Source organism: Cupressus sempervirens, chromosome 4 (assembly GCF_028749045.1).
Source record: "Cupressus sempervirens isolate cs-2001-9-10 chromosome 4, ASM2874904v1, whole genome shotgun sequence".
NCBI classification, from domain to species: domain Eukaryota; kingdom Viridiplantae; phylum Streptophyta; class Pinopsida; order Cupressales; family Cupressaceae; genus Cupressus; species Cupressus sempervirens.
This window is the reverse complement of record NC_143121.1, coordinates 675126272-675138976: the sequence shown is the minus strand read 5'-3', so window position 1 is coordinate 675138976 and position 12705 is coordinate 675126272. Positions and strand designations below refer to the sequence as shown.

Below are 12705 nucleotides of genomic sequence, written 5' to 3'. Positions count from 1 at the left end.
AGAGATAGCCTTATATCAAGAAAGGATTTGCAAGCTTAGCATGAGAGATGGCCTTATATCAAGAAAGGATTAAATGTTTGATGTTTCTCCTTGAAACATTAGGTATTTGATTCTGCATGTAATAGTGTAACAAAACTCACATCAATGGGTTCCTCGGCAAATACAACTCCTCGTATGGATGGCAAGGACCCCACGAGACCAAAAAAGACAATAACTACTCTTAGGGCTAGGGTATAGGATTGATTGGCCATGGAGTCCTTACTAGGTACACCCCCTCATATGGATATCAAGGGCCACACGAGGCCAAGACGGATGGTATCCACTCTTGGGCCCAAGGAAGAGGATTGATGGATTATGGACAGACTCCTCAATAGTTACACCCCTCATATGGATAGCAAGAGCCACATGAGGCCACAGATCGTATCCACTCTTGGCCCTAGGGTAGATAATCAAAGGACTATGGATTCCTCACTAGACACACCCACTCATATGGATGGAAAGGGCCACATGGGGCCAAGTGTCATGGCACCCACTCTTGGGCCTAAGGTAGACGATTTATTAAAGGACCCTAAAACACCACTTATCCTAGCTCTCCTACCATTGAACTCCACCAATAAATTAAATAATCATATCATTAATTTAATGTTCCCAATCTATTTGCTTTCAATGTCTCTTATAAGGAAGATCTATTTTGTGGATTATGTTTCAATGATTCCCTAACATGTTGCAAGATCTCAAGTTCTCAACCAAGTACAAAATCTATCAATGTTGGACTTCTCTCGCTGAGGAAGGATGCCTAGTCCTTGCCTGTGCGGTCCTCTCTTCTTCTTTCTTTTGCTTTCTTGCTTCCTCTTTCCTGGACATCGTTCGGTGTCTTGTTCTTGGCTATCTTCTTGGTTGTAAGCTTTTAGTTCCGTAGACCCTTCAGTGGTAATAAATTTATCTTATCTTATCTTATCTACTTCTTTCCTAGCTTAAAATTTGTAATTTAGGGCAAAAACAAGGACATTTACAAAAGAGTACATTACACATTGGAAAGTTCTAATAAAAAGAGATGGCTGCTAAAAGAAATCTCATCCAACATAGCATAGGGGCATGGTAATTTGACAAAGGGAACTTAAAAGACTTGTTTTTTAAGTTCTTTCACATTATTTAGAAATATTACACAAATGAAGACTTAAAAGACCAAGACCAAACTGGGGAAATTCATCATGTGAAGGAGATTCACAAGTTATAGCTCCACAAGGCGAGTGGTAAGGCCAACATTCCATGATCAAACCTAGGTCAAGAGGTGCCAAAACCCTACTCCATTGTTAAAGAGAAGATTTTTGACACCAATAGTAAAGTTATTGTTAGTACCCCCATTGAAATTATGCTTTCATTAATGTGTTTATTGGAATCCAAATATAAACACAATGGCACTATAGTGTAATAGTGGCCAAACAACCATCAAAAATATAAAGAAATGGAAGAGGTAAGTATTACAACTGATACTTGGAATAATATAAGGGAGTTTGATTTAATTTCTTGGCACTATAGTGTAATAGCGGCCAACCCACCATTAAATTTATGACAAAATGGACGAAGTATTACAACTGATACTTGGAATAACGTAAAGGAGTTAGATTTAATTTCTCTTCATTTGTTTAGGCCGATTGCAATGGCACTCTGGTGTAGAAGTGGATAAACAACCATGAAATTTACCAAGAAATGAAAGAATGAGTGCTGCCCTTGATACTTGGGTCAACAAAAAAAAATTGGATTTAAATTTTATCAATTTGATTAGTCACATTGTCAAGGAAGTCATGTGCTTTCTATTCATTTATAAATCTTTACAATGGTGAAACCCCAAATTAGTGAGGATATACCCCAAGTAAACATCGGGTATACGGCCAAACAACCACCTTAAACTCGTGATAGCTTCTGACTTATACTTTCAAAAATAATTTAAATATAGGTAGGATAAACCCTTGATATGTTCTGATAGTAATTTCTTTTTTAATGCATAATAAAATCAAAGGCCATTCTTAATGGATTCTCCTTAATAAAAGGCAAGGGTTTCCTTCCCTGGATGAGTACAACCCTCTCCAACTTCTATGGTCTTGTGCTGGTAATTAAAGAAATAGGTGATTGAGAAACCTTAACATTTGCCAACAAGTCCACAGGTTTATTTGCCTCTGTAAGGCTCGAATCTAATAGTGGCAGTGGTATATTTAAAAGAAAGGTTTCAATCTCGTTGAAGGATCCTGTTCAACATCCAGATGAGGGTTGTCTCCTATAGCATCACATTGATGCTTATTTGTGAATTTACTTCTACAACTTGTTACATCCCAAATTTTGACCTAATTTAAATTTTTATAGCCATTGAGTTGAATGGGTTTTTCTTTCCTATTCATGTGAAAAGGGTAGTTAAATAGAACCATTGTATCCCATGAAATTGTTTAACTTTTAATGATGATGGTCGTTATTGGTTATTTGTCATATGATGATGATAGTAGTTAGCAATTGCTTGATTTCGAAATTATGGTTATTAACTAAATTCCTTGTTAAATATCAATGTTAAATGTTATTATGGATTTATCATGGGACTTGGTAATATTGTAGAAAATTGTTGCACGAGTGATTGCAGGAGCAAACGAAGGGGAGAAGCATTGCTTAACGGGATCTACGGAATGGGGTACTACCTTGGTCCATTTATCTGATCGACAGGTATGACCTCTAAATATCTTGGTAAGGACCTAGCGACTTGGTTAGCAAGATACAATCATTGGACACACATGAGCTATTAGATAAATATTAAAAACATTAATGATCTTAACTTAATTAAAATGCATACTTTTATTAGATTATAGTTGACCTTTCCATCACTTCATTATTATACATATTTATGTACATGCACATAAATATAAAAATAAAGGTGACACCATAATATTATTTTTATACAAGATTATATCTATTTAATACATGTACAAGAAGATAAAATAATCTTTCAAATGAAACATGTATTTAGATATACATATTTAAAAGGTATGACCTTGGATAAACATTTAATATGGTGTCATCTTGATAAAATATATTTACATGCAAGTAAATAAATATGCTTATAAATTATCCTTTTGATTTATAACCTCAAGTTCTTTTTCATATGTATTTATTTCCTTATAAGAGGCCGAAATGTACACTTGGCATATGATATCAATGATTCAAAAAGACAAATCTTTTAAACATTCATGAGTTATGGCTTCTTAAAAGTCTTTGCTATTTTTGAATGCCTCTTTATATTTTAGAAGCTAAGAGAAGCCAGAGACATGATTATTTTCCTCCACACGATTTACCTCTACATTTTTCTACATTATTTCTTTTATGTTCTACCCCTTGATAAAAGTCGTAATTCATATTTATTCTGGAATTTGCATTCAGATTACTCCCATTAAGGAACCAGTCGTTTAGCGTCAAGCTAAGGCTCACGTTCTTCGAATCAAACTAGGTTATGAGGTCATCTTTTCCTTTTCGATTGATACATGTTCTTCCTTTTTAATCCTGCATTCGAAATTACAGCAAAAGAAAATACGTCCATGAAATTTTGTACTGCATTATCAAATAGATTCTCAATGAGTCTAATCTTTTCGTATTGAGTCAAGACCATTTGTGCATGATAAGTTCATACATCTTTGTTTTACTGCAGTATATCAAAATGTATTTCCTTGCAAGCTCATTAAGATCATTTCTCTTATATTCGATATATTGAAATTTGCAAAAATTCTTACCCCAGCTAGGGCTCAGCAAAAGAGTTGGATACTCTAAGATTTTAAACACCTGGGACTCACCTGGCTATATGGCCAAGGAAGAGGGTGAAGAGATGAGAGAGAAATCTGCAATAACATTAAAACAGAATCAGCTATGACATAACAATTTTATATAATTTTTAAAAAGGAATCATATGATAGCTCATGCATGTCCATTTATATTGTTTCCTGTTGTCAAGTCGAGCGGTGGTGATTGGGTAATAGAAACCCATCCAAAAACCTTGGTCAAGGTCATTAAAGGCATGCTTGCCTTCTTAAGATCACATGATGTCAGTAGTGCCAGTTATTTAGACATGTCCGTCCAAACTATGCAGACATTCTAAACACCGGCATTGCTCGAGTGGCTGGACTAGTAGTACCCCAAGGTTGATCCCGGGGTAGGGAGGGCCTTTCTTTTCAATAGATTGTGTGGGGATGGATATGGTCCACGGTTGGGAGGTTAAGCCTAAGTCAATGCTTCTCCGCTTACCCGAAAGCCGAGGCTTGCACAACCAGTTATAGACTCACCAGTTACTTTTAGTATGTTCTTTCTATATCCCTGCTATGCATTTGTTTCCTCTTACATTATAGTAAAATGACAGTAATCTACTCACTTGTTTACAAAGAATGATTAGGAAATGGTTATTTCAATTAATCGTTATTCAGTAAATCGTTATTTCAATTAATTGTTATTTCTGTTAATGTCTCATGAAATGGATCTTATGTTTGGAAGTTAGTTGAGTTATTAATTTCATTTCTATTTGAAATCAGTTATTAGTTCTTTCTTTCTTTTGTTAAGAAAATTCATTTGTTACACAACTAGTGATTTATAAGTGAAACCCTAGACAAATCAATTGGACAAATCAATTGCCTCAACTTTATTATTAGTTCCAGTAAGAATAAAATCATATCAATCCTTGGAAAACTTTACTCTCATCTCCAAGAAGGCACACCCCTCAATGACAGACCTGGGTTCCCCTTGGATGTACCATCAAAATTCTACCTAATCACCCCAGGAGGAACAGCGTTCCATTTGTTAATTCCTTTGACTTTCTTTCCTCTAGACCCATCAAAAGGTGGCATCCAAACCATTGTAACTGCAAAATATACACCATAATAAATGCAACCTTGATCTGAATATTGTTTCAAACAAATCAACCATTATGACATTGGCATTCTGTTTCTTTCCACAATATTCTTACAGCAAGCAAACAAAAAACAAAACAAATAGTGATTAGCAATGATGAAATTTTCAGATACCAATAATCTTTACTGACCTTGAGGGCACCAATATTCTTCTGCTTAATGTCAGCCGCCGAGTGGAGAGAGGTGAACTTTGCAAGTGAAGTAACAAAAGCATCACGCTGAGTTTGCATACCCATTACAGCTGTAGTCTGAATTGCATAACGGAAGCCTTGAAGACACTCAAATGTTAACACTTCATCATCAGTTTGGCCCAGAGTCACGCTAAACGCTGCTAGCATTGGAGCCCAGCAAACCTCCAACATGAACCTCAAGATTTCTATATCTGTGGCAGCATAATAGACTGATCTGCAGATTTCACGTTTATCAGTTTATTTACTAAACCACCACCAAGAACTACCTGTTTGAGAAAAATCATTATACAACTTACTCAAATTTGCCAGTCTTCGCTTTAAATTGTTCTTGCATGTGTCTGATAAGCTCGTCATTCTTCTGCAGTACTTTCTCATCCCCACGTTTACGAATTACTAGATTGAGGATACTGTCTAAACCCAAAATCTTGTTTTCATTGGTAGGCTGTTTACTTGGAAGAGTTAAGGTATCTGCTTTCATTTTGATCTCTGACTTTACTATACGATCATACAAAGAACCAAGATAAACTTCCGGTAAATCCTTTCCATCATCTATTCCTCGATTGTTTCTTAAAAAATCCGCTTTTGACATCTGCAATGCAAGATATTGTAAAACAAGTAGTCTCTAAAACTGTCCTCCGCATGAGTCTGAGTGTGCAAATCGAATTTCTCTGCCAGAACATATATAAAGAGAAGAAGTTAAAATACAAACCTTGTGTTTGACCATTGGATTGTGTGCATCTGTGTTGAGCAAGATCACAGAATAAGCAAGCACGTAAGCAGTATCTGCACTAGAAAATGCCTTTGGATTGCATTTGCAATAGCGCTCTGAAAATTTCTCCATGATACGATCAATTTTCTGTGCTTCTCCAGGCAATCTGAAACCTTGTAAAAAGGACCTAATTGCTTGATCAAATTTCATTCCTTCAAAATCAAAAGAGTCAGAATATGCATGCATGACTCTCAGAGGAAGACCTTCCCTTTCTCCTAAATAATCCCCAATCATAGTCTGATTCAAGCCAGAAGCTTTTTTCAAGAATGTTGCTATCTCCTCAGGTGTGTCGCCAATCTTTTTTGCATTGACAAGGAATTCAATACCCTTACCTGGCTTTCTGTTGAACAGTGAAATCCCTTCCTGCTTAGTCATATAGTAGTGCATGTTACTGTACCATTTGATGAGATTTCTGTGTAATTAGGAGATATTTAACACAGCAAAATAACAAAGCCATAAGGTGAATGGATAAAGCAAAAAGATAAAATCACTTACCTGAAGTTCCAATTTGTAAGCACGACGCTGCTCAAATGTAGCAGCTTCTGATATATCTCTGTTGATTTCCCCATGCAAGTTTATTCCATTCGCTGCATCCTCAACAGTTCCATTTGCTGGACTTGTACTTGCCATATCCAGATTCTGATCATCTGCTACAGAAGTTCTTGGCAACTGAGAATCTGGCACATGCAACTGCCTATTCATCCAAACTCCCATAGATCTACAGATTCCAACCAAGCATTTAATGGCTTCCAGTTTAAATGTAGCATCCTGCACAGGAGACAGTATAGTAGCAGCTCCTGGATGCACGCCTTGAGCAGTTTTCAAGAGTCCATTGACCATCCTGCATTTCTAGTGGCATTTAGACTATATGAAATATGTTGCAATTTATTCCAGAGTACACAGAGAAAAATCCAAATGCTAGTAAGAAATATGAATATAGATAAACAACCCCACAAATAAACACATTGAAACAAGACATTTTAACCATTAAATTCAAGAATTTGCATTAAAGATTCTTACTTATCTGTATGAGAAATACCGAAAAGGCATAAATAAAGTGAAAAGAAATGCACCTTTCAAAAATATTTGGAGATTCAACATCACAGTCATAGTTAACAAAAATGTCAACCAGAATTTGTGAATCTGTGCAAAGTTTATCCAAGAAACGAAGAGCTATCATCTTATGGTGAAAGTTTGGCTGAGCAACATTTTCTAAGACACGGAGAATCAGCATTGGAAAAAAGACTCCAATCTCAGCTTTCAATCCAGCCCTGAATCTTGATACCAAACTCATAAAGATGGAACAGTTAAGTTGAAAAATGTTTGTCAGTGACAATGTACTGTTCTTCAGAAGTGACAGACAGAGATACTGTTTGATTGCACCAAGAAACCTGTTCAAATGCCAACAAACATGCATCAGCAAACAAAAAAGTAATGATCATGATATTTGAGTGACCAGTTTGAACAATTTTCTCATTAGCATATTATTGATCAGGGAGGTCAAAGAAAAATCATTCATGAATTCAACATGAAGTTATAGAAAAGGACATAAAAATATTAGGCTACCACTTCCTCTGATTCACATACAGGCATAAACAGCTAATTGTTGTTTCAATGTTTTCCTCTGTAATTGGCAATATTTCCATAAGAAAATATTTAGTATTATCCTTTACAAGCTGATCTAACATCAAAGTACATTGCAACATGTACTTTCTAAATGTTTTAATTTTCAAGAAATCAATTGTTTTGTTGAGCCACTTTGTGCTACTTGAGAGGGATTCTAATCGGTCTATGTGTTTCAAAGCTAAATTATCAATTCAGGTGCAGATGTGGATGCAGGTGTGTGAAAAAATTAAAAGCTTGGGTATTTTGGATGCATTTGGGTGTATGTGTGTGTGTGTGGGCACACACAAAGAAATGCAAGAAATATACAGAATGAAATCATTTTACAGTATGATACTTCATCAAGATAAATATTATATGTCAATTGATAGTTCACAAATATTCAAATAAACCAAATGATCTTGGTAATATCTCCATAAGGAAATATTTAGTATTATCCATTACAAGCTGATCTAACATCAAAGAATATTGCAACATGTACTTTCTAAATATTTTAACAACAAATCAATTGTTTTGTTGAGCCACTTTGTGGCTACTTGAGAAATATTATAATTGGTCTGTGTTTCAAAGCTAAGTTGTCAATTCGGGTGTGGATGTGGATGCAAGTACTAGAATCGGATGCATGAAAAATAACTGGGTATTTGGGATGCGTTTGGGGGTATATACATATCTGTGTGTGTGCACAGAAATGCAAGAAATACACAGAATTAATCCATTTGATAGTATGACACTTGATCAAGATATATCATATGTCAATTGATAGTTCACAAGTATTCAACTAAGCCAAGTGATCTTGGAAATATCTCCATAAGAAGATATTTAGTATTATCCATTACAAGCTGATCTAACATCAAAGTATATTGCAATATGTAAGTTCTAAATATTTTATTTTTCAACAAATTAATTGTTTTGTTGAACCACTTTGTGGCTACTTGAGAAGGATTGTAGTTGGTCTATGTGTTTCAAAGCTATGTTGTTGATTCGGGAGCCAGTGTACATGCAGGTACAATAATCAGGTGCTCAGGAAAAAAAATGGGTATTTTGGATGTGTTTGGGTGTATATACATATGTGTGAGTGTGTGTGCAAAGAAAAGAAAGAAATATTAAGGAACTAAATCATTTGATAGTATGATACTTCATCAAGAAAAATATTGTATGTCAATTGATAGTTCACAAATATTCAAATAAGTCATTTCATATATGTCTATGTTCACAATTCCAACGCAAAACAGAGAATCATTACAATTGCAAAATAAAAATGTAGTTCATGGGTCAATGTTCATCAATCAAGATACACAAATCAGAATCATAGGGATTCTAAAAAATATTCTCTTCAACCCCAGTTGCTGCAAGTTCAAGACCATTTGAACCCAAAGCAGTTCCGCTTGTCCCAGATGCACCATATGCCGGAATGAAATCATCATCATCATAATTTGTAGAAAGTCTAGTAAGATCCTTAACGATTATGGCCATGTTGCACTCTCAAGGGCTACATATCAAACCTTTGTTGCCCCATCCTTGTATTGTTCCTCCTTACATGACAAAAGGCGTAAAATGTAAACCAAGTCTTAAGCTTTTTTTGAATCCAAACGATTACACTTCATTGAGTGCATAAAGGAGTATGTTCTCCAATTTCGTTCAACCGCAAAAGAAGTTGCAACCTGGAGAGTATTCACAAAAATAAACATAAAATTAAAGAATGTTATTTACCAAATTGTAGAATACGACTGGTAAAAAAAACAAAAGAACTTACTTGTGAGAGGATCTTGATTTCCAGAGGTTGTAGATACTTAAATGGTTGACCATAGAGGTACCACCATGTGATAGCTTCCATATCATTTTGGTCCCTTATTGCAACTGAACTATGTTTTATTCTTGAGACAAAAACACCAAATTATGTCCTAACTTTTTGGAAGAGTCTTTCAAAATCTTTCGTGCACCCATTTGCAACTTCTTCATCTGCATACGGTGCTACTCTATCTAGCATAGCAGTAACTTCAGCACTATATTACCTTAAGGATACGGCATATGCAAAGAGGTGCAATGGGATGATCATCTTTTCCCAACGATGATACATGGTTGTTTCCACCTTATTGCATAAGGTTTCGCATTCTATGGGGCCATTCTCATTTGTTCGTATTACGATTTTTACATTCTCCACCACTGTGTACATGCCATCATGGAAATCCCCCAAACAAGGTGTATTTGTATCAGCAAATCAGAGCATAGTCATGAGAGGCTTGGTGAAATCCAAAACATATTGCATGCAGGCCCACAATCATCCAAGACCAATGTCTTGACCTTTTGGCCCTCTCTCAATATAAAGCCTTCCAAACAACACACTAGTTGGAAATAACCATTTGGCTCAATGCCTCTTGCACCTTGACAAGTTGTCTCATAACAATAGTATGAGATGCAAATCGGGTCTTAGCAACCTAAGCTAATAACAATATGTCAATAAATATTAAACAAATTTATATACAATTTGATAATTGAGCATGACATATAATTTATTAAAATCAAATAAATTAATTAAATTTAGTAATTACAATTTACCTTCAACAATTATAATTAGGAGAAAGATCTGACTATCAATTGAGAAATTTGGTGGTTCATCACAAACATCTGGATCCCCTCCCTATCTTGATATATTTGTTTCACCCAATCAATTTGAGTGTTGATTTGTTGCATCACCAAGTTGAGGGAGTGTATGGTGTATAATGTCTAAAAAATGTGATCATATCGACCCTCACAAAAGCACCTACACCCTAACAATTTTTTGCATTGTCCATGATTACCTAGACCACATTCTCACTACCCACCATCCATATGGCCTCAATGAGGATTCTAGGAATGAATTGTGCATCTTAAACTTTCTCTTCACAATCAACTACCTTCAAAAACATTGCCCCTTTGGGGTACACTATAATCACAATAATCAATGGATAGTTTTTGGTATCTCTCCATCCATCGAAAACAATAGAAACAACCAAAGTTTTCCAAGAAACTCTAATCGGTTAAAGAGATATCTCTATAGAAGTCCTCTCTTTTCTCAATATGGTGGTACACACCATTTCATACCCAGGACTTGTGTAACCAGCCAATGCACTATTGATGGCTGCCACCATCTCCTTTCAATATGGTGATCTCATCAAGTTGAAAGAATGACCATTAGCATAGAGGCAGTGCCCAATGGCTTGATTAGCAAGCTCTCTTACCTCCATTTTAAATGTTGAGTCCACTAGACCTCTTTTGCAGGCGGTAATTTCTACTTCTTCCTCTTCCACTTCCAATACACGCAAGAATGGGAGTTTGGAGGATAAAACTGTTTAAGTGGGTAATTGCCTTTTTCCTTTCCAGATGGACCAACATATGAAGATTGTTTTGGTCTTTTAACCAATCTATCAACCTCTTCTTGTTCTTTTACAAATCCTTATATTTATGCAGCAAACATCTGCTTCCTCTCTTTGCCTTTGCACATTCCCACCCCTTTACCAAAATGACACATATAGTGAAGTTTAACTTAAGAATACAAGCTATTAAATGGTTTACTATCACAATAATTACACTTCCAAATATATGGTCCACCTCCTACAAACTATAATATTCTTGTGGCATGTTTCCATAAAGGAAATCCTACATCAATTTTGAATTTATTGGCTTCTTTCCCTCCCATTGAACTTTCAATACCAATCATTCTTGCATGATGAAAAATCTGATTTCTTGCTATTATAAGAAATTAAAAAGAAATAAGAGTCAACCATACAAGTGTAAAAAAATATACAAAAACTTTAAACCGAAGAGCTCAACTTGTTTCTTTATTTCTTAAAAACAAAAATTGGGGAAAAAAACTTGAAAATTTTCTTCCCAAACTTGGGAAATAACATCAAAATCTCGAAACAACTTATTAAAAGACTCAAGAGTAGGATCAAATGCTTACCTTAAATGCATAGATCTCCTTTGTGGAAGCTATTTGGCACACCATGAAAGATCATCTTCAAAAATAATCACCTGCTCTTCAAAATAACAAAATGGAGACTAAATTTGAGGGACTTCTTTAGGAAAGGAGCAGAAGATAAAAAGAAAGCAGCCTTAATCCGATGGGAAAAGATTTGCATACCAAAAGAAGTAGGGGGAATTAGGTATCAAAAACCTTGATTGGCAAAATGAAGCACTAGGAGCCAAACAAGTCTGGCGGATGTATCAAGAAAGAGATAGCAAATGGGCCAAAATACTGTATAACAAATACCTAAATGTAGCAGATAGCTCATCTCTACTGAGAGACTAGGAACCCTCCCAAAGGATCAATGGCCTAGAATTTTATGCTAAAATTTCGCCCAATGACCTCTAATTATGTAACTTGGGATATACAAAGAGGTGATAAAGCCTTATTTTGGGAAGACTCTTGGGATGGACATCCCTCCTAGATAAATCGAATTTATCAATCAATACTAAAAATATACGAACTTCAGTATGGGGGACTAAGGTAGCTGATTATATCCAAAGTAATCTAGTGAAGAAACAACAAGAAGATGGAAACCCCTAGACAATCTAGGACTTCAATCAGAAGAACAGGAGAAACTTGAGGCTATTCTAAGAAATCACCCAATCCATCACTATGATAGGGAAGATAAACTTATCTGGGCAACCTCTAATGATGGAATATACAAGGTAAAGGAAGGATACAATCTAATAATCAATTCACAAAGATGGAAATCTATAAATATGCCCCTGAATCTCTATTGGGATCCAATGGGACTTCCAAAGGCAGGCTTATTCCTATGGACGGTCTTACAAAATCATATCCTAACAACAGATAGATTTAGGAAAATGGGATTAGAAGGCCCCTCAAGATCTATACTATGTAAAGAAAACTCTAAATCAATGGAGCATCTATTTTACCAATGCAAGTATGCCAAGGAGTGTTGGGATTAGCAAGAGCAAGAGCACTTAGCTGGGTGGCCCAAAGAACCCAACCACAAAGTGTATGGAAAACTTGGAAGATCACCCCCGCTATTCTAGTATGGGAGATCTAGAAAAAAAGAAATAAACAAATCTTCAACAATTTAGAACTTAGTGCTTCTTCTCTCTCCAACAAAATAGAAGCAAGTATCATAGAAGTAATGAATAGTGATCTAAGTAAGACAACAAAAGAAGAAGGCTCTTTCTCAGAATGGGATGCAGAAATTAA

General features: G+C 35.5%; 1 protein-coding gene across 1 annotated transcript in view; it reads right to left on the bottom strand.

The window, feature by feature from the left end:
- The window catches only part of LOC149563061 (brefeldin A-inhibited guanine nucleotide-exchange protein 2-like), a 57122-nt gene that overhangs the window by 38159 nt on the left and 6258 nt on the right, over positions 1-12705 (bottom strand). The window contains exons 2-6 of the mRNA XM_089826476.1: positions 6965-7282; positions 6387-6732; positions 5832-6254; positions 5419-5711; positions 5063-5336 (exon numbers count right to left, since the gene is read on the bottom strand). Of these exons, the coding sequence (XP_089682602.1) occupies positions 5063-5336; positions 5419-5711; positions 5832-6254; positions 6387-6732; positions 6965-7282 (1654 nt within the window). The remainder of the gene's footprint in view (positions 1-5062; positions 5337-5418; positions 5712-5831; positions 6255-6386; positions 6733-6964; positions 7283-12705) is intronic.